This window comes from Drosophila miranda, chromosome 4 (genome assembly GCF_003369915.1).
Source record: "Drosophila miranda strain MSH22 chromosome 4, D.miranda_PacBio2.1, whole genome shotgun sequence".
Lineage (NCBI taxonomy): Eukaryota > Metazoa > Arthropoda > Insecta > Diptera > Drosophilidae > Drosophila > Drosophila miranda.
This window is the reverse complement of record NC_046677.1, coordinates 28,035,085-28,057,381: the sequence shown is the minus strand read 5'-3', so window position 1 is coordinate 28,057,381 and position 22,297 is coordinate 28,035,085. Positions and strand designations below refer to the sequence as shown.

Below are 22,297 nucleotides of genomic sequence, written 5' to 3'. Positions count from 1 at the left end.
ACGCACACAAAAACAGTGAGAGAGGCCCACACACACACTCAGACCAAGGCAGAGAAACGGCAACTGCGCGATACAAAATGCAAAGAAACAGTGAGACAGCAAGGCAGCGCTGCAGGAGAGCAACAAGGTGAGCGGTGGAGAGGAGGTGAAAAACAGCAAAGACTAACAAAAATTGTTGCACAGTGGAGCAGCGACGTCGTGTCGGAATGGACAAAGAGAGGGATCTCGGAGAGGATTTGATCCGCACATTGTTTCCGGTGAGTTTACTGTATTTCAATCACCCCTTAATCCCTGTCAGAATTGTGGAATTTTTAGCCATTTACCTGCGAACCAGGCCCAGTGTGTGTGCACCTTGTTTTCTCTCTCTAACTCTCAGCGAACATTGAAACCGAAACAGCGACAGTTGCTTACTCAGGCACAGACACAGGCACAGACTCAGGCACAGACACAGACAAAGATACAGCTGCTGCTGCTGCTCGCTCTCAGAATCAACAATAAAAGCTAGCAAACAAAAACCATTTGTTGTTGCACAAAAAGCTCCTATTCCTTTGCTGTTCTCTCTCGCACGTTTCTGCCTCTCTCTCGCAAGTTTTCTACCAAATTGTTGTTTACATTTGAAATTGTGGAAATTTGAACATATGAAAGTGCTGCCGCCAGATGGCGACTGTAACTTCCGGCTTGTGGCAGCCCGGATCGCCAATGCGCCAAAGGCTCAGCGGCTTCTCAGGGAGTTAATCTCGATGAAGATCGGTCGACCTTACATACATATATTGATTAGAACAAAGATATATATTTTGATATCTAGAAAAGATTAATAATCTGAAAGAGGTGCGTTTACTTTACCTCCAGATAAAACTGTATCACAAATCATTTCGATTATTTATACTACCATCTTTAGGAATTGAATCAAAGAAAGCTCTGGGAAAGCTCAGGGCACACCACACTCACACGAGTAGGTCACTCTGCCACCAACCCTGCAGCTTGGGGTATGGGGTGGGCATTCCTGGCACTTTAATGATTTGTTTACAACTTTGTTGCCCTGCAATTTACCGCAAGCACACGGCTCCGCTCTGCCTGGCAGCCCTCTCTCTCGCTCTTCTCTCTCTCGTCCTTTTTCCAAGGGGAGATTTCGGGGGCTGGCTGTGTCATGCGTTGCGCTCAAAAATTCGATAAAAAGGAGGCTCGTTTCTGTTTTGGCCTACATGCCACATGCCACACAGCGCGTCCAGGCCCGAATCCGAGTCCGAACCCAAAGCCGAACCACAGCCGATGGAAACTTGGTCAACAGCGGAGAGCTTCCAACTGCAGTAGCGCTGCGCTGCCACATTGCCATATTGGCACAAGCTTGCCTCAGTCGCCAGTTGCCACAGGACAGTCGAGACGAGTTGTTGTTTATCCTTGAAGGCAGCCGCCCGTGCTAGAGGCTTGTTTTGGTAACGCGGTTACCGTAGTGTTGGTGAACGAGTGTTGGCACGACTCCTCGTCGTGCGCGCGTGTGTGTGCCCTCTGTCCTGTGTCCTATGCCCTGTGTGTGCGCTTAAAAATATTTGCCATGAATTATTTACCCAAAACGGGGCCTACAAACTTTTAAATGGAACACAGGATCGTACTCGTACTCGTGCGAAAAGTGGAGTTGAATAAGCAAAACGAAACTCTGACGCGGACTCGGACCTGGAGCTAGGGGACTTGCTTGCAGTGCAGGAATCAAGGATGCCAGAGGAGGATGCAGACTCCGTTGGATGCATTTTCTGAAGCGCAGTAGGTGCCTCTCTTTCTCTTTCTTTGTTGTTCTTCGTCGCTCTCTCTTTCTCTGTTTTCAGCAACCCTCTTTCTCTCTCTCTCTCTCTCTGAGTGGCTCTCTCTCTCTCTGTCTCTCTATGTTATCGTGTGTAGAGTTTCGATTTCGTTAGAAAATCGAAACAAAAACTGGCAAGGGCTCGAGGATTGTGGGTGTCGTGGCTGCGGCTACCTGTAGATGCCACTCACACTCACACACACACACACACAAACACACACACGTACACGATACACTCAAACAAAACACACACACACGCACACAATTGTATCCTCCTGCCAGTTCATGTGAGTGGGGAGTCCTTGAACACGGTTTATTGTCGTTTCACCATTCTCTGCTCCCGTATCCGTCTCTGTGTCCTCCACCTCAACCTCAACCTCCGTTTCCCCGCATCCGACTCTCGACTGCCCGTTTCCGACTCTAATTAATTTATAATTCAAAGTCCACTGAGCCTCCGCTGAAGGTTAAATATGAGGAACAGGCTTATGTTTCGTTTGATTGGGATTGGGATTTTCTGGTTCAGGATATTTCCAGAATACTCTCGCATATACGCATTCAGTGACGAGGGGGGCGGGGGAAGTGGTGGCACGCTAAAAAGTTTGAAATTGCTTGTCTCAACCCCAACCCCAACCACAACCCCACTCCCGCCATCTGGCAGAGATAATTGAAGGAATTTCTTGGCCAAGCAACGACAAAGTTGTCCCAAGAATTTGGCGGGAGGGCCGTGATTCCTGGAGTCGAGTTTCGTCCAAGTTCTGGCCGATTACGTTCTTTGGCTTTTGGCTGATTTTGCAATCAGTAATCCTGTTGTTGTTGTTGTTTGATGGGGGATTAAAGAGATAGCGATAAGTCAGCGAAATGGAGCGGATGGGGGCGAAGAATTGGTGCAGAAGGATAAACCGCGTTACGCATACGCCATGTTGGCCCTGTGACGTGGTCTGGCAACTTTCGGGGGCAAACAACGGCAAAAGCTTCCCACTGCTGACCGTTGGGCGCCTGCCTCTTTCCTCTCACCGCCTCTCGCATTCTCTCCCGCCATTGGGCCTGCAGCAGCGGCAGCGGCTGCTTTCTTCTTGCTCGATTCTTTCGCCGAAGAACATTTTCGCCTGAGCAGGAAAAATGTTCAATGATTTTCCGCTCAGTGTGAAACGAACCAACAACTAAAACGAAACGAACGCGCGCGCATCGCACAAAATAGAAATATTTTCAAAGCGGGCGCACATAAAATTAACCTCCCCAGCCAACCCCCCTGCCACCTGCCACCTGTCCGCAGCAAGAGCAAAAGGAGAATATCGAGAGGAGCGGGGCATAACTAAAATCTTAACTATAAAATAAACAATCGAATCGACAAAACAACAGAGACTGAACGCGAAGCGAGATACTTATATCCACAGATACATATTGTACGAGTATGTAGATATTTGTACGTATCTGTGGCAATTATTATTGTGGCAATTGGACTGAGGATTGCACTGATTGCACCAAGATTGAGATTGAAATCGAGCGAATGACAGAGCAGAACAGAACAGACCGAAACAGAGACAAAGAATCCACAAGTAGCTGGCGACGCAACGCGGGGCAGGCCCAGGCGGAAAGATAAATAGTCAAACAGATCGGATAATTGCTCTTTGGGGCGGCTAATGCTAGTTCTCGCTCTAAAAATAAACTCTCGAACAATTCTCGGAGACAACTACAACTACTGCATCACTGTTCCGCCCTCTGCAGACGAGTAGTTTTCCCAGTTTTCCCAGGAAGCAGTCGGAGAAGAGCCACCTGCCTTTGGAGCCCTGAGGATCCGTGTGAGTAGAGCCCTGCTGTCTGTCTGTCGTCTCTCCATTGTCCTTGACCCATCTTGATCGGATTAGGGAAAAATCGAAATAACAAACTTAACTTCTAGCCTGTGCGTCACATTCAGAGAGTGGCAGGAGAGCGAGAGCGAAAGAGAGAGAGAGAGAGTGTTGTGGTGTGGCATGGAGTGGAGTGGAGTGTCGAGTCGTGTGTCGTGTGGCGTGTGCCCTTGCCTTGCCTTGCTGGTGTCTCTGTCCCCGCCGCCGTCGCACACACTAATTCGTCATTTTCCGTGTTGTTACTGTTGTTGGTACCACACGTACCACACGGCGAATGGCGGCTAGCGGATGGATGAGTAGATGGGTGGATGGGTGGATGGATGGATAGATGGGTGGATGGGTAGATGGATGAGTGGTGTTCACTTTTTATAGCCAGCAACAGTCACACACCCGGACACAAGCCACACAAATGAAGCGAACGTCTCCTTCTCCCAGTGTCCCCTCTCGTCCCCTCCCGTCCCAGTATGTGTGTCGACCGACAGTGTTTATGTCAATTTGAATTTTGCATGCGGCCGCTAAACGCTGAATGTGCTTGTGTGACTGTGTGCGAAAGTGCCTGCGGATGTGTGTGTGTGGGTGTATATGTGGGAAGCGGAAGACGGCGCAAACTGCGCTTCATTGCAACTTTGTGTGCGGCTTGTGGCAGCTTGTGGCGGAATGTGAATGTGCCACCAAGGAGTACTCGAAGACAAGAAAGAGACCGAAGCAGAGCGGAGCAGAGCAGAACAGAGCAGAGCGATGGCACTTGTCAGAGCGGAAACGGATATCCCGTGTGCTCTTTGCCTAGTCCGCCCTTCGCCTCTGAGCGCGCCTCCTGTTTGTCATTCCATTTCGTCAGCAGCAGAAGCAGAAGCATGTCCTGCCCCCCATGTCCTTGCATTTGGAACACAGGAAATTTTAAATTGAATGTGCAACTCCCCGTCCAGCCCCCCTCCCCTCCCGATTGTCGCTCTGCGTCTCGCTGTCTGTTTTGCTGTGTTTGCCTTTGGCTCCAGCTCCAGGGCTCTAGTTCTAGCTGTTGCGCTGTTGTTTGTTCTGCCTTCCTCTGCACTGCGTCTTGTGTCCTGTGTCCTGTGTCGTGTGCCCTGTCTCCTGTGTGCTGTCCCCTGTCTCATGCCCGATCTACTCTGTTCTGTTTGCCTCCATTTGCTTGGTCGCTGGGCGAGATTTGTTGGCTTAGAGCTGCCAGAGTGTCCAGAGATTGGTGTGTGTCAGTTGCAAGGGGTGGCCGGGTGAGGTGGTGGGCATTAGTTAGTAAATGGCACATTTTGTGGACAGCAGGAAGACGGCCGGAAGGGAGGGAGACACTGCAGTTGCTCCCCAATTCCTGTTGCATTGCCATCGTACTTTCTACGCTGTGACACGTTCTGTTCCCGGTTTCCCATTCATTAGCCACTACGTGGCACAACATGCATATTTACCCCTAGAATAATGGGCCTCTGTGCCGACACACGCAGAACGTGGCTTATGTAACAGCTCCCAGGAGTAACACAATTTCCTCCGCTGCTGCTTAAACAAATTGATGGAATGGCCTCCCGTTGCACATCCGCCGCTGGCCTCGATTGGATTGGAGCCCTCCGACTGGGGATTTTGGAGAACGGAATTGGTGTCGCCGCGCAGCAGGAGGCCAAGCAGCAGCAGCAGCAGCCAGAGCACTGCCACTCGACCCCTTCCCGATTAGATCAGACGATGAGATGCACGGCCGAAAAGTATCTTTGAGAGCGCGTATCTGTGCCAAAGTGTTGGCCTAACTGCCGGCTGACTGTCTGCCTGCCTCCTGCCTCCTGCCTGCTGCCTCCTGCCTGCTGCCTTTGTCCCCTTGGCTTTTATTGTTATTGTTGTAATCGTGTGGCATACACGCACACTACATGCCGCATGCCGCACACCGCATGCCACATGCCACATGCATGTATTATCCCATAAACACTTAACGTCGATGCTGATGTCGATTTCGCTTGGCTTTGGCTTGAGCATTGTCTTTGTCGGCTTTCGGGCTTATCGCACCCATCCGGACGAGAGGATGAGGCATGTGGGGTGTGGTGTGTGGGGTGTGGGATGTGGCATGATGGCCTTCTCCCACCCCCAACCCACTACTAAATATCCATCTTGGTGTCCTGTGTGTGTGTCCTGTATGTGTCCTGTGTGTGTGTGTTGCGTGTGTGTGTGTGGAGGGGTCTTTGGGCTCACTTGACGCTGCCTCAAGTTGTTGTCGCTCGATGTTCTCGTTATTCTTATTATGCTCCCCCTCTCCCACCTCCACCCCTCCAACACAAGCCACCCATAACTTTTATTTGCATAAGTGTAAGTGTAAATGCATGTATATGTACATGAACATGCGTGTGTGTGTGTGTGTGTATGGGGCTCTCAATCCTTTTGTATTTGAAACAACAATAAAATACTCACAGACAAAGAGAAAGCGAGAGAGAGAGAGAGTGAGAGACGCATGTGTGTGTGTGTGCATGAATATTTCATTATATATATCGGATTTCTCAGAGCTTTGCCTGTTTTGTTGCCCCGTGTCGTTGCTGCTGCTGCTGCGGCAGCAGGTCCTCTCCTCTCCCTCCTCTCTCTCCCCTCCTCTCCTCTGCAAGTGTCTGCAGTTTGCCCCGATTTCGAGTGGAATCGGTATTGGAGTACTTCACGATTGTACGGTAATTACGGGGAGGGGCTTTGTGGGAGGGGGAGGGATTTCATTTCCATGAAAGATGATTACGTGTCATAGAACAACGTTTGTTCGAGCCCCGATTTGATCTCCTGCGCTCCCCCTTCGCTCTAATGCATCCTAATTATTCCACCCATTAGAACGACAGGATCCTCCGTCTCGATTCCATCATCAAGGGGTCATCAATCAAGGGACCCCCTCGGTCGAGCGGGAGGGGCTGTGCGTGTGCATCATTTGCGTATCTGTGTCCGAGAGTGTGCGAGCAATTTGCCACCGGAGGAGGCACAGTGCCTGTCGATTGTTTTCGACTCAAGGAAATGTTTCCCGAGTTTCGATTTCCGTCGTTTGTCAAAACTTTGTATGGGGCATGAGGCATGAAGCATGAAGCATGAAGTATGAGGGAGGAGTGGGAGGGGGGGGGGATGAGTGATTCATGGGTGTACTATTTCTGAGGCAACTTCCGCCTACCTCCCGTCTGATGATCTCTGGACATCGGACATCAGGCCTTGTCTTCCATAAAATTCCGAGAAGGAAACAAATTAAAAGTCCACGCAACGGAGAAGATATCGTAAATAATGGAATTCGGAAAAACAAGACCGGCACAAAGACAATATGTATGCTGGACAATCAAAAACGAATTAAAAGAGCATTAAAAATTCATAAATCCGGCAGCAAAGGGAAAAGATTGCTCTAGAGCCACGATGAGACCTCTGTACTCCTCTGTACTCTGTGATGGCAAACAGCAAACATTTTTGACAAATGAATCAGATTGCCTTTCTTGTGTATTTATTGTTTTTGCGGTCAGAAAGAGGCCTGCAGATTTATTTGTATTTATTATAGAGCCCGAACCCCGAGCACCGAGCACCGAGCACCGAGCACCGAGCACCCAACACTCTGACCGACGGATGTCGGATGGGAGACGGGTGTCGTGTCCCAGGGTGCCCCATGGTGCCACCCGCACGTCTTCTATTCTACAATAATGTAGTGCACGGCCTGCATTGGCCGGGCCGCCAAAGCATCGATGGGACAGGGACAGAACTGGGACGATGGGCGATGTCTCGATTCGTGGCCGAGTGCGTGTTGACCGGGCTCAAAGCGAGCGTTGCGTGTGTATGAAACAATAGGAAGGGAAATGGAAAGTAGAAATGGGGGAACATGAAATAGTAAACACAAGCAGGCTGGAATACTCTTTCCCTTTCACTTTTCCTGGGATTTCCCGGCGTAAAAACCGAACGAGTCGCCGGGAGGAGTGGGAGGGCTCCTTCGGAAGGGTATGCGTGCCTGGCCGTGTGTTTGCCCGCGTTTTGTATTTACTTGTTTGTCTTTTAATTTGGAAATTGTATTGTATAGCCTGTTTGCTTGGGAGCACTTTGCTCCCTGCTTCCTTCTCCCTGGGCACTCGGGACTCTGGATTACTCCTGGGTGCGTGTGTACTCCGGTTAATGGCCTGTGATGTGTACAGAAGGGCACAGAAATGGCAGAGGTAGGTAGCCACTTGCCTCCCCATCAGCGGGTTTCCCCGATGCTCCTTCTGCGACTCCGGGTTTATGTGGGGTAATTGCATTTCCTGTAAAGTGGAGCATATTTGACGGTCCGATGCATTATTAAGTGGACACAGGGGGTGTGCACTGAGCAGCTTGTAAAGTGCTTGCCCTGCTATTATCCCTGCTATGTCGATCGTAGGGAGGAAGGGAGGAAGGGACATTCTCCAGTCAATTATCACCAACACCACATAACATTTTTCTATGAACGTTCGCCTCCGTTCTCCGCCCACGCGTAAACTGCCTCCAATGACTGGGTCAGGCATCGGGCATCGGGAATTGGGAGCTGTTGTCCATCAGGTGAATGAGTCAGCAGCCAGCGAGCGTCCATTACCCGCCGCCTGTCATTCAGCCAATTACCTGGGCCCCAAAAGCAAACAAAGCAGCGCCCCCGAGCAAGATTGCGAATATACGGACTACGGAATACCAATACAGAGGGAATCCATATACTAGAAAGAGAGAAGCGGAGGAGTGGAGGGGCGATGGGTGGATGCATGGGAAACGATGATCGTTCGTTCATTCATTCATTCATATTTCTTTGAGGCGATTCATTTATGCCCAAATATTGCTCATAAAGATGGATGGGTGTATGTATCTGTGTGTACAGCATATAGATGTATCTGTGTATCTGCGCATCTGTGGGGGCAGCATATAACAGCTGTTTGCTAGAAGAAGAACTGAAGATGCAAAGAGAGAAGCGACATATTTTGTAGTCTCTCCTCTCTCCCTCTCTCGTCTGTCGCTTTCCAGTCGCTCTCTCTCGATCTGTTCTCGTTCTCGGATGAATTCAGCGAGACACATCCCTGAAATGAACATTCGGCGAGAGTAAATTGGCTTGAATCTCCCGTGGACCACGGCGGGGATTTCTTTTCGCTTTGCAAGCGTTTGGCGTTTGGACGTGTCGCTTGGATGTCGCGTCGACCTACTGGCCCGTCCTCAGAGCAAAGTTAGTTCAACTGGGCGTATACGCAACGCAACGTAACGCAACGCGCCTCGAACCTACCGCCTACTGCCTGCCAGCCATCAGCCATCCGCCCCGTGGTACCGTCGCATCCGTCTCCGCGCTGCCGTGTCGTCGTTACTGCGTGGCCGCGTTCCCCGAGATCGAGAGAGATCCCAATCTCGATCCGCAAATCGCATTCCCCAGCGGCTGCCAGTCGTCGCCCGCCGCTCGTGCGTTCCGTTCGCTCTGTCGCTCTGTGTCGCTCTACCTCCCGACCGACGAGTCGTCCTTCCACGCGCACCACTTCCGAGCGACTGTCGCTCGTTACCCGTATCCGTGTATCCGTAACCGGTTATCGGTATCCGCATCCCGTGACGGATTAGATCGGATCGGAGATCGAATCGAATCGAATCTACAACGGCCCACTGCCCCGTACACTGCCAGCTGTCAGCGGAGCGGACGATGTGCAGAACCGTTTGGAACTAGAAGCATTTGAAAGGCACGGGATTTTCAGCTTTTCTTTCTGCCGTTCTGCCTTTCTATAGCTATTTTTACCGTGTGTGTGCGCTTCTGTGCGGTGTGGCACTCACACACACACACACATACTTCGACAATACAACATTTTAAAATCTCACATATTTTTTTCTTAACAAATTTTACCGAGTTTCCTCTTCTCTGCTCCACATCTGTGCGTGTGTGCGTGTATGAATGTGTGGAAAATTTAATTTTCATGGCATTAAATAAGTTATAAAACAACACATTGATAAACGGAATGATTGCAATCGAAAAAAATCGATAAATTCGAAAGCAATCAAGGGATTACCGGGATGCCGCCCGATCGATCCACTGTGCCACAAGTAATCCTCTCTGAATAATAATCAGATTATGAATCCAATTTAGATTGGATAAAGAATCCAATCGGTGTGTGTGTGCGTGTCTGCTGTGTGCATCGGATCGATTGGGGCAAAGAGTCAAGCTGTCATTCGCCATTTTCCATTTGCCACATTCCGCTCTGTCGCTCTCTCTCTCTCTCTGCTCTCTCTCCCTGCCACTTGCCACTTGCTACTTGCCGTCTCTTTTGGCTGGGATGCATCTGAGCGCGTCTGAGAAAAGCGTGTCAAGTAAAAGACCTTCCTTCCTGCCTCTAAAGTGAGGCATAGGCATAGGCATACAACAATAACTACTGCCACAGTCAGTAGTCGTGCTCGGTGGCGTCTTCTGTCTGGTCGGGTGTTAATACTTAATTTATGTGAACCTATAAATAATTTCAATTTAGAGAATCCGAATGCTGTTGACTGCCAGAGTGCCTCTCAGTCCCAGTACCAGTAGCAGTCCCAGTCCCAGTCTTAGCCTCTCCGCCTCTGGCATCGTCTTCTCCTTGCCTTTCCTTTCGTTCCTATACTATACTACGAGTATACTATAATATAGTGCGAGTTGTACGAAAAAATATGCTAAAAATACCAAAAATTGAACGCTGCGTGTTCTTTTTACAGTGTGTGTGTGTGTGTGAGTGTGTGTGTCTATAAGAGAGAAGGAGATAGAGAGAGAGTAAGAGTGAGAGTGCAGTGCGAATTGATTGAAGTGCAGGCAAGTCCGCAACGAAAAACAGAATGATCCATCTCTAAAGAAACCAAAAACTGAAGCGTGAAACGCCTGAAACCAACAAAAAACAAACAAACACACACTCACACACCCACACACAGACAGTCACAGGCAGTAGGCCACAGGAGGATGGCAGATGGGATGATTGTTGTTTGGGTTCTATCGGAGGAGGCCAGAGGAGGGCAGAATCGACAACCCCACTGTGCGACGTCAGTCAGTCAGTGGACTATTATTTAATGTTCATCTAAATCTGAGGCAAGCAGAGAGAGCGGGAGACCGGGAGAGCGGGAGGGGCGGGGACGGATTTGCCAAAAAGAAAATAAAATCAAAAGACAGAAAATGAGACGGAGACAAGCACTAAAATACAGTTGAATACTTGTACACTCGTACAGTGAATATTACGAATATTTTCGGTTGCTCGTCGAGCGAATTTCAGTTTTCAGTTTTCGGTTCAGTTGTATCCCATTTTACGAGTATGTGCCGCCAACGCCGACGCCGTCGCCTCTCTTTGTTCGAAAGAAAATCTTTTAAAATAACAATGATACATACCGCTCTCCGTTGTCCGCTCTCCTTTGGCCACTAGCCACTAGCTGCTGGCCACTAGCTGCTGGCCACTGGCCACTGGCCGCTGTCTTGTTTATAAATAAATGCTCATACGTAGGATGATGTTCTTTATCACAGAGGAGGAGGAGAAGGAGGAGAGCAGCGAGAGTGATAATAGAATGCCCTGGGCAGGCAGGCAGCCACTTGCTTCGGAATGGATTGGATGGGATAGGATTGGACTGGATTGATTGCTCCATTTGTCTGCCAGATAATAATTGCTGCTGCTTCGATTTATGGTCAACCAACCTGCCCCTCTGCTCGGCAACAGCAATTGCTTTTGGCCATATTCCGCCTGTTGCTGTTGCTGGAATATCCATTTGTTTAGCGCAACAGAAGGGGCAAATGTTGCCCAAGAGCCGAGAGGAGCCCAGCCAGAGACAGAGTCAGTGGCTCCCACGAGCAGCGGTAGTTGCGTTTGTTTTCATCATCATTAATGTTTAAACAAAACAACATTGCCCCCACAGTCTGGAGTCTGGCGATGCCGGGACAGTGGAGCAACTCTCCTTTGTGCTGCCTCTGCCACCGCCTCTCCCAATCCCACTAGCAATCCCTCGAGCAATCCCATGCCCCGCAAACGGTGATTCGTTGCTCGGTGTGTGGATGTTGTCTATTAATAACAAAGCTTCTGAAGAATTCGCCTCTCGTCGCGTCTAAACCAAAATCGTTTTGGCGTCGACCGCAGAAGAACAATAAAAGGCGAGAGGCAAACCAGAAACCAGAAGCAGAAGCAGGAAAAAATCCAAACCGAAAAACCGAAGAAGCGGCCAAGCAAAATGTTTGCGGAATACGCAATGTTGCAAGATGGTTAAAGTAAACAAGGGCCTGGGGGCAGAGCCCGAACGGATGATGGGGGGCATGCCCCGACCAGAAAGCACTCTCCCACTGTCTCCCGTTCTCCGCTTCCTGTGAGGGAGTGCATTTGAACTCTGAACTGTTTGCATAACCTGAAGCAGTCCTCAATCTTCAAACCTCCATTCGCAAATAAAATCATTTCCGGCAGGGCTTTCCCCCTGTACCTCCTGCCGCTCCACGTTCGACATGAAGCAGGCTCCTCGGATATTCGGGAATTTGTCGATTGAGAATGTGTGTGTCACTTGATGGCTTGTGTGGCGGCAGGAAGCGGAATTCGATTCCAGAAAAGCAAAGCCAAAAACTTGTCGAAGTAATACACAAATATTTTCCCCCCACTCCATGTTCCGCGGGGCAGCGGGAGGGGGGTAGAATATTCGAAATAATCCTACAAACAATTTGAGCGCAAAATACTTATAATAAAATCTATATTATACAACTACGGGGCAGAGTCTGGGATTACTCATCGTCGTCATCGTAAAGCATTCGAAAAATTCCACTGGTTCCTCGCTCTCCAGAGGCAGAGCACACATGGCCTCCACTCCCTGATCGGAGCAGAGCATAACTCCCCATCGAATGCAGGAGAAGTGCAACTGAGAGACTATGAAGAGAACCCTGCAGGTACTGTGCGTGGCCTTCGCCTTCTACTATGCACTCTTCGTTATATTCTATTACTGCTATCGGGCGTACATCTGAATCGCACAGGCATCGATCCATCTGCTGGCTTGCCCTGCCCTGCCCTGCCCTGCCCCGAGAACAGCTGAGCACAGAGAAAATCCACTCGAGAGGCGGCGGCTGCCGCCTGCCATTGAGAATTCTGTGGCATTTGACGTGGCTCGTGCACACAGACACACACCTACAGTATATATTCGATAGATAGATATATGTACATACTCGTATGTGTGTTTGTGGATAGGTGTGGGGGTGCTCTGTGTGCGGGGAAGATAGATTTGGTTTTGGCCAGTGCCAGTGCCAGTGCCAGCGCCAGCGGCAGCGCCAGTGCCTGAGAAAAGAATAAAACTATGAATCGCATCTACATTGAGAAGAGCACACTGCAATCGCATCAAATCGAATGCAATTACATCGAATCCATTATTATTCGTCACCGCATCACATCATCCGCTCGTCCTCGACTTTCTCCAAGGTATTTTCCATTTCCCCACTGTCTCCCGCTGTCTCCTCCCCTCCAACCCTCAACAATCCCTCCGCTCATTTCAGATCGTTAAAATCACGTTACGTGCGTGGCACTACTCGAACAAAGGGGGAACTGCTGGGAAGGGGCAATCGGTGGGAATCGCTCAATTCTTTCGACAGATGAAAATCAATAAATCATTCGGAATATGCAAAAAGATTCGCATACAGATACAGGGCTCCGATCCGGAGGGTTCAGTAAATGCTTCTGGTATTCCATTCGCCGACTGTTTACTAAAATTGCATAATCTATAGTTCTATAGAACATTCATGAATCTCTCGTTTTGTCGCTTTTTGCAGATCGCTCTCAGACTTCTTTCTGGTGACAGGACAAGAATGGCCTACGACATCAGCATAGAGCACAACAATTGTCAGACGCCATTATCGATAGACTCTTGGGGCATTCAACTGTAGCATCCGAGGCAGAGCCAGGACCAAGACCAACACCAAGACCAAGACAAGCAGAGAACAGGAGAACAGAGAGCAGGAGAAGGCAGAACGGCAGAAGAAGGGCAGGAGAGAGCCGACAAATTGTAACTTTCGCGTTTCAGTGAAAAAACCCAACAATTTAACAACTACGGAACATAGTTTTAGCCCCTAACTAAACTACAAATACAACTACAACTACAACAATTAAGAACATTTAAGCACTAAGCAGAGCAGCTAACGAACTAAGCGAAACGAACTAAACACCAAACACTAAACTAAACTAAACACTAAACCCAAGCTAAGGGGAGCTAAGAGGAGCCACAGCAACAGCAGCCACAGCAGCAGCCACACTAAATGCAGATGAGGCAGAAGCAACAACAAGGAGAAGGAGAAGTGCAACAATCGAGCGGAAAATCAATGAGCAGCAAACGAAAGCATAAAAAGCTCAAGCCAACAACGATACTCAACTGTAGAGGAGGAGGAGGCAACCTGTAGAGAGTGCACGGGAACGGGCAAGGGAACGGGAAGGGAGAGAACGAAGCTTTGAAGCATGCAACAGGCTGGCCAACTCACGCAGCAGCAACAACTCCAGCTACAGCTCGAACAGCAGCAGCTCCAGCAGCAGCAGCAGCAGCAGCAGCAGCTGCAGCAGAATGGCGGCGACGCGGCCGCCTATGCCGCCGCCTCTGCTGGCCAGGCTGCAGGCCAAGGCGGGAGGCGTGCCGCGATAAGCGGCGGCCGCTTCGACTTTGAGGATGGCGGCACCTACTGCGGCGGCTGGGACGAGGGCAAGGCCCACGGACACGGCGTCTGCACGGGACCCAAGCACCAGGGCGCCTATGCCGGAGCCTGGAACTATGGCTTTGAGGTCTCCGGCTCGTACATTTGGCCCAGGTAAGTACTGCCAATGGCAAAGAAAACCTTACGCAGGGATTGACCTCTGGTTGTTGTGTGCTTGCAGCGGATCCCACTACGAGGGCCAGTGGCAGAACGGTCGTCGCCATGGCCTGGGCGTGGAGCAGATCGGGCGGCAGATCTACCGCGGGGAGTGGTCGAAGGACGGCCATAAGGGACGCTACGGCGTCCGGGAGAGCACCGTGTCGACGGCCAAATACGAGGGCACCTGGAACGAGGGCTACCAGGATGGCTCCGGCTGCGAGACCTACGCCGATGGAGGTAAGAGGGCATCGGGCACCCACTGCGCGTTGCGTATACGTTATACGTATACGTAATACGTGCATGAGATCATTTTGCGTTTGGTTTTTGGCTCGGTTTCAAAACGCGGCAAAAACGAATGCTTGCTTCTGCTCTGCCTCTGCTTCTGTTTTACTTTTTGACGTTTCTGTAATCATTTGTAGGCGTCCGAGTGTCCGTGTGTCCGTGTGTGTGTATGTATGTGTTTGTGCCACACGGGGAGGAAGAGTGACCCACCCTGACGTCATATTTTTATTTCTCATCCGCGGTTCAATGATATTTTGCTCTGTTGCCTGCCGCTTTTCGTTTGTTGGTTTCCATTTGTACATTTTTGCACCGTGAGTGGGGTTTTTCTGGGGAAATTCGTGTTGGGAAAACACATGGCTCTGCTCTGGCCGAGTGGCGTCGTCTATTGGTGGCTGCCTCATTGCATTCCCCGAATGTCCGTCCATCCAAAGTGTGTCGCGTCCCCCTAATTGGAAAGGTTCCCCAATATGCAAATGCGACCTTTACGCCCAAGGGAATGAGCGGAGTGGCGCATAACTCTATTAATTAGCATTAGTCGAGGGCTAAGTAGCATTTCCCAATCAACCCACTCCACTGTCACTGCCGCAGGCAAAGAAAATGGCAATGGCAAAGGAAAGGCATGTAAATGGCGGGACGGGACTCCTTCAGGCGGAAGGCACGTGGGGGGGCCATTAATAGAAATACACTTCACTTAGGGACATCCTGTGGAAGAGCAGCAGGGCAGGGGGAATAGGACAGGACACAATGCGGCTGCACTTATCGTTTGCATATCAATTTATTGTGATTCAGAAGTTCAGAGGTGACTGATGCATACGAGTATTCATTCGACCATTCGCTCTGATTGCAGGCAAGTACCAGGGACAGTGGCAGGAGGGGAAGCGCCATGGATACGGCATCCGCACCTCGGCTCCCTTCGGCCTGGCCTCGCACCACCGCCGCAAGAACCTGCACGCCTCGCTGAGCTCCCTGCGGAGCGGGGAGAACGGGAATGCGGCCAAGATGGCCGCGGAGAAGTCGGAGGAGATCCGCGGGGGCTTCGTGCTGACGGCCAAGTCGGACAAGCTGCCGGTGCGCCGCAACAGTCTGACGGAGAAGACCAAGAAGGGATTCCTCATGGTGGGTCTTCATCTGGGATCTCTCTTCTCTTCGAAGGAGCCTTTAACTGATTTCTCTTCACTCTCTGCAGGGCCTCAAGATGCGCAAGCAGCGCAGCACGGGAGATCTGGAGAAGCGTGGCACGATCGCGTCCGGCAGCATACGCTCCACCATGTCCTCGGCTTCCTGGATCAGCACCGGCTCCGAGCAGTCAAACCTGACGCAAAAGTAAGTGGAAAGCGGAGAACCCATCCGGAGTGTCCACTGATTGAATTCGAATCCCTTTGAATCTAGATCGACGCACACGGAGTCCAATGCCAGCTTCACCTTGGAGGACGAGCAGCTGGACCCCACTGTCGTGGAGACCTACATGGGCGAGTGGAAGAAGGACAAGCGCTGTGGTCACGGCGTGGCAGAGCGCAGCGACGGCCTCAAGTGAGTCTAGTCTTCATAAGCCACAATCTTTTCCACTGAATGCCAATGAATCCGTTTGAATCCTTCCGCTTTAAGGTACGAGGGCGAGTGGTACAACAACCGGAAGCATGGCTACGGTGTGACCACCTTCCGCGACGGCACCGTCGAGGAGGGCAAGTACAAGAACAACATCCTGATCACCAGCCAGAAGAAGAAGCATTTGTTCCTGGCGCGCTCGCGCAAGTTCCGCGACCGCATCACGGCCGCCGTCAACTCCGCCCAGCGCGCCCTCAAAATGGCGATGCAGCGATCCGACATGGCCATCTCCCGCATGGCCACCGCCGCATCCAAGGCCCAGAACGCGGACACGTCCGCAGAGCAGGCGAGGATCGACTGTGAGAACGCCGTGCGCATGGCCCGGGACTTTGCCCCGGACTTTAAGCCCTCGGTGCTGGAGCGCTTCGAGAAGCTCCGCTTCCGCGAGCGGGAACGTTTCCGCGGCGCACCGCCGGCCCCAACCGAGGCTGGGATGAAACCGACTGCGACAACGGGAATGGGCATGGGAGCGGGATCGGGAGCGGTATCGGGAGCGATATCGGGAGCGGGATCAACGCTGCAGCAGCAACAGCAACAGCAGACGGGACAGTTCTCGCCGGCGAGCAGCAGCGGATCGGATGCCTATGCCACGCAAGCACAGCGCCAGCAGCAGTATCTGAACATGCAGCAGCAGCAGCGGCGCATGTCCCAGCAACAGCAGCAGGAGTCCGAGTGCCCCGTGCCGTCGTCGATGTACTCGCAGCAGCTGCCCGTCTCGCCGCAGACGGATCTCTCGGGAATGGTCAGCCAGGCGCAGCCGAGCCACGCCCAGGTGATCAGTGCCATCAATCAGATGTACCACCAGCAGCAGCACCAGACCCAGCAGCAGCAGCAGCAGCAACAGCAACAGAGCAACCCACAAATGAATCCTGCATATCAGTTCCAGCAGCAGCAGCCGCCCGGCCAGGCCAAAATGAACCTGAACCAGAACCAGACACAGACGCAGACACAGGCTCAAGTGCAGCAGCTTCCGTTCGGAGCTGGCACCAATCTTGCGAACATGTCGCCGCAGCAGCAGCAGCACCACCACCTACAACAAAACCAGCAACTCCAGCAGCTGCAACAGCAACTCCATCAGCAACAATCCGCGATGCATGCCTCGCCCAGCCACAATGCCTCCAATCTGCTGCGACGCGCCTCGCAGATGCAGCAGCAACAGCTGCAGGAGGCTGTCGCTGCCAATGCCGCTGCCATGGCAGCCGCCCAGCAGCAACAGAGGAGCGGACGCCCGCCCATGCTGGGCCAGATGGGCCAGCAGTCGTCCATCGACCATTTCGACCACTACAAGCGACCGCCCAGCCGCGACTCCTCCATCGACAGGTACGCGCGAGCCGCCAGTCGCATGAGCGGCGCCTTTGCCGGCTCCCGCCAGACCTCGCTTGATCGGTCCGGAATCGCCGACCCCACGCTGACCAACGGCGGAACCACCACACCCGACGGGCGTCCGCGTGCCGGCTCAGTATTCCGAGGATCCACCCCGGTGCCGGGAGCAGCCGCCGGCACCTCAAACATGACCGGCAACGGATCTCTGCCCTCCGGAACTGGTGGCAGACTGTCGCGTGCCGGCACCCCCAGCCTGGGAGCTGCAGCACGGGCGCCCAGCCAGAGCAACACGGCGGAGCCGCTCTTCTCCTCGCCCAACCAGCCGTTCGAGGACGTTCTGCTGCGTCAGCGGACGCTCGGACAGGATATCATTCCCTCGCCCTTGCAGCCCAAGCGCACGGAGAGCCTCTACTTGCCAGCCAAGCCGGCCACACCGGTGGGCATGGCCATAGGCGGCAAAGGTGGCGGAAAGAAGATGAAGGTGAGTGGCAGCATCTCTATCTACTTATTGTTCTTTCTCCTTCCGAATCGAACTATGCCTACTATAGGTATATGTACTATAAGTATGTACAGATATCGTATATTTCATAACACAGTTAATCCGCGGGATGAACTTTATTTGTATGGTATCTAGCATCTACTTTGGTATGTCTATGACCCATCCCATCCCATTGGAGTGCGTGAGTGTGAGTGCGAGTGGGGCTAAGAGAGTGCCAGTACGGGGCACAGAGCAACCCGAAGGCTTGTATTCATTTTCAAACATTTCTCGGCCAGCTCTCTGGCGGCGGGGCTAACATGTGCCCATTCTGGGCTATTTTTAGTTGGGTGCGAATGCACGCCAGGCGGATCAGCCAGCTAGAGGCTAGAGATTGGAATGCACGTCCCGTGCTCTGCTCTCCGGCTCTACGGCTCTCCTGCCTAAATCTTGCTGAATCTCTCGGATGAACACTCCACAAGTGGCCATTGGAAAGGCCAGTGAGAATAAGCATTCGTCAATAGTGTCGCCTGTCCTCTGTCGCCACTCTGCTCATTTGTAGCCTGCCAGCGACTGGCGACCGTCGACAGTTTTCGAAATGTCTGCGCTAGTAGCAAACGACGCGTCGGCCACAGCAGATTGAGGTTTCGCCTCCGTTTGTTGTCCGGTCCACTTTGAATGCCACTTCGGATCAGCAGCAGTAGCAGTAGCAATATAAATATACATATGTGTCCCATTCAAAACAAGATAAATACATAAAAATTTAAAAAGCAGAAGTAGAGGAAGAGGCAGAGGCAGAGGACGGCAATATCTGTTGTTGTTTTGGCTCATTGCCGTGCCATACCGTGCCGTGGGTTGTTCTGTTCCGACTATTTTTGGCTGACGAATCGCGACTCTCGACTCTCTGCGTCTCCGTCTACGTGTCCGTGTCCGTGTTCGCGTCCGAGTCACCATTGTCTGTACTAAGTAAAACCGATACCGAAACGCCATGTCCAACTCGTTTACATGTTGGAACCGCCTGTAGGGGGGACTACACTACACAAATTTTCCAACGTTATGCAAGCATCGCTCTGGCTGCAGCCGCAGAAGTAAAACTCTTGCTGACACTGTGAAATCAAAAGCACACAATGGACTGGTATCCCGAGGAGGATGAGGAGGACCTAATGTTCTCGCCCGCTCTGTTGGCGCGTCGTGCCAGCGAGAGCTGGATCGTTGAGCCGCCTGTCGAGGTGGAGAATCTCTCTTTGCTTGATTCCGTGTCCAACATAGGAATACATGAATTTTGCTTATTTCTTTTAGACGGTGCCCATCAATGTGTCGCTGCAGCGAAAGAAGTCCATGCCGGACTTCCAGGAACTGCCGCGTGCCACCGAGGCCATGAGTCGCGAGGAGGTATCCGCACTGGGCTCGGCCCGCCGCGAGGCAGTGCGTCGACAGCTCGAAGTCAACGAGCGCCTCAAAGCGAATCCCTTGCTGTACCTGGTCAGTCCACAGGTTAAGGTGAGTGTTCCCGAACACTTGATAGTGGGTTGCATTCTATTTCGTCTGTTCTTCTTTCCAGGATTGGTTTGTGCGCCAGCAGCTGGTGCTGCTTGTACTGTTTTTCAATGCGGCGTTGGCACTACTGTTTGTCTACATGCTCACCTAGCGCCGAAGGATACGCAAGACGACACGAGGCAGGAGCAGATGTGCTTGCGACTCGGCTCCGCTCGGCTCGGCGTTTTTGGAGCCACTGTCACTCAGATGCTCAGTTGGGCAAGAGCGCAGCCCGCGCTGTTTCGTGTGCTCTGTGTACTCCACTCCTCCCCACACTTTTGTGGGGGCGAGGCTAATTACTTTTTAGCATTTGCAGTAACAAATTATGAACCAAAATAAGTATCCAACGTACTACACACACCCGTCGCGTATACTCGTATGTTTATCATATATATAATATGAGAGTAACAAAGAGAAGAGAAGCGAAGAGAAGAGAACAAACACACAAAATCGAATTACAATTCTAGACTGCAGCCAACTAAAGAATAATATAATTAACTAATTAACTAGCGCAGAACTGCAATGCACAAATCGTAGTAAACTACTAGTAAAATACTTGAACCGAACCGGGTGGCTGTGCGGCCATTCGATTAATTTGTCAAGCCAATTAAACAACTTATATTTGTGGCTAACCAGATAGGAGAGGAGGTAGCAGCAGCAGCAGCAGCAGCAGCAGCAGTAGTACGAGATCAAATAACTATATGCAAATCAATTTAACGAATTTTTCTACACATTTAATGTAAAGCTAAAGGTAAAGTTAATGGTAAAGCAGAATGAAAGAAACAAAAACACAGAAGCATAATCAATGTTTGAGCAGAACGAACACACGTAATACTCTTATATGTATATATGGATGTATTCGAACTGTGGCTACATAATACTCGTACATATGTAATACGAAAGCAAATCTTAGACAAATGCAAAGAAACCAAAAACAGAAAACAGAAACAGAAGCAGAAACTATTTCCTATTTGCAATTGAATCTACATTAGTCAGCAAACTTAATCAAAACAAAAGGCAACTAAATAATATATGTATGTACTCATATTTATATATTACAATTCGTAACGATGTGACACCTATATTTGTATAATTAGCAAAATTTTATGGGACCGAAAATAACAAGAACACGAGCAGCAGCAGCAGCAGCAACAGCAGCAGCTCCAAGAAATCGAAAATCTAGGGCGCTTTTCGCGCTTTGTTTTGGGTTAACCAGTTGAAAATTTTTGAAAGAAGTAAGGTAAACAAAATAGTAAAGAAAACAAATCCAAACAAAACAAAATCTATAAAATATATATGTTTAAAAACATCGGATTGAGATCGTTGACGAATGAAGCTGTATATATACATTTTAAAATATCGTATAACTATATTTATTTTCTTCTCCATAATTTATGTTTAATTTCATACTTTCATTTCAATGTGTTGGAACATATCGTTTTTAGTTTCATTTAATTTATGATATACGAACATGTTTTCAACGTTATTATTTGAACTTTTTCATTTGTTATAGAGATTTTTATGCATTAAAATATTGAAATGAAATAAAACCGCACATTCGCATCTTAGCAAGTGTATTCGGTAATCTTTTATTTGATAACTCTACCACTTACCACTTACCATTTACTATTTATATTTATATCGAAAATGAAACTCTCAAGTGCAATTATAGTAAACTGTAAAACTTTCTGCTTTCTTCAGCTATTTGATGTGCGTCGATAGAAGAACTGTACTCGTAAATGGAGAGCGATCATAACGTAACTCACTTTGGTCCTATATTTTGTAAGGCCCTTTTTCATTCACATGTAAGGAAAGAGAAATTGGAAATTTTCTGACATGACAGACATGCAGAAAACTTACGAATTGAAAGACTTGAAACTGAAAATTGTTGGCTGATTTGTGAAAATTTAAAATAAAAACAGTTTGAAATGAAAATGTAGTAGGACTCGCGCGGTGCAAGTGCTATGCGAACTTGATTCATGTATTTATATTGCATTATATTTGCATACAAAACTGAATGAAACAACCAAGCAAATCGAGTTATTTATGTATATATGTATCTATGTTTATCAGATTTGCAAGCATACTCAAAGATAAAGCTGGAAAACGCATAAGATTAAATCTTATTAAAAGTTATCAACATAAAGAAAATATATCAAAATGATAGCATGATAATGAAGGACATTTTTGAAATACTATAATAAAACACATAAATTAAATTCTCGTAGCCGAGATTTTGATGGCGGTCGAAAGTCTGGATCCTCACGATATTGGCATCGCTCAGGACATGTAGGGATCGTAAACGATCAGGGGAACCCAGAAATGTCCAAATCGGAAATCAGATAGCCACGTTATAGCGTTAAAAAGGCAATATCCTTTTTGCCCTTGAAGCCAAAGTATTTCAAACGGTCGAGAAGGCGTGGCCCAGGTCGAACAAGAAATGGCGGTAAAAAGTAAGTATATTTGATTGGGGAAAATATCCTTGATCATTGGTAAGTAATCGATCAACTCAAGGATGTTCCCCCAATCACGAGAAGGCGTGGCACGCCCAGATTTGTCAGGAATGGCGGAGTTTTAGCGATCTATACCGACAATATCCTTATTGTCCTTGAGGCCTAAAAAGCCGTCGTCATCCTTCGACCCTGCCATCGACAACCATCTCAAGGACTTTGGCT

General features: G+C 49.9%; 1 protein-coding gene across 5 annotated transcripts; it reads left to right on the top strand.

Annotated features, from left to right (window-relative positions):
• The first annotated feature begins 183 nt into the window (after positions 1–183).
• LOC108161785 (junctophilin-1) lies at positions 184–21,762 on the top strand. Of its 5 annotated transcripts, none has more exons than XM_033394245.1 (9): positions 184–257; positions 13,334–14,356; positions 14,424–14,638; positions 15,531–15,799; positions 15,870–16,006; positions 16,073–16,213; positions 16,289–18,092; positions 19,386–19,586; positions 19,648–21,762. In XM_033394245.1, exons 2-9 carry the CDS (start codon positions 14,013–14,015, stop codon positions 19,732–19,734), a joined length of 3,198 nt encoding a protein of 1,065 aa, XP_033250136.1. In that variant the 5' UTR covers positions 184–257; positions 13,334–14,012; the 3' UTR covers positions 19,735–21,762. The 5 variants fall into 5 exon arrangements, with proteins under 5 accessions (XP_033250136.1, XP_017151619.1, XP_017151616.1 ...); XM_017296130.2 differs by lacking the exon at positions 184–257 and adding an exon at positions 1,487–1,758; XM_017296127.2 differs by lacking the exon at positions 184–257 and adding an exon at positions 2,938–3,594.
• The last annotated feature ends 535 nt before the right edge of the window (positions 21,763–22,297 follow it).

Bases quoted from the DNA above. Each gene is read 5' to 3' on its own strand.
- LOC108161785 (XM_033394245.1), top strand. From the start codon at position 14,013: ATGCAACAGGCTGGCCAACTCACGCAGCAGCAACAACTCCAGCTACAG. The intron at 15,800-15,869 runs GTGGGTCTTCAT...CACTCTCTGCAG, and splicing joins CCAAGAAGGGATTCCTCATG to GGCCTCAAGATGCGCAAGCA. The intron at 19,587-19,647 runs GTGAGTGTTCCC...TCTTCTTTCCAG, and splicing joins TGGTCAGTCCACAGGTTAAG to GATTGGTTTGTGCGCCAGCA.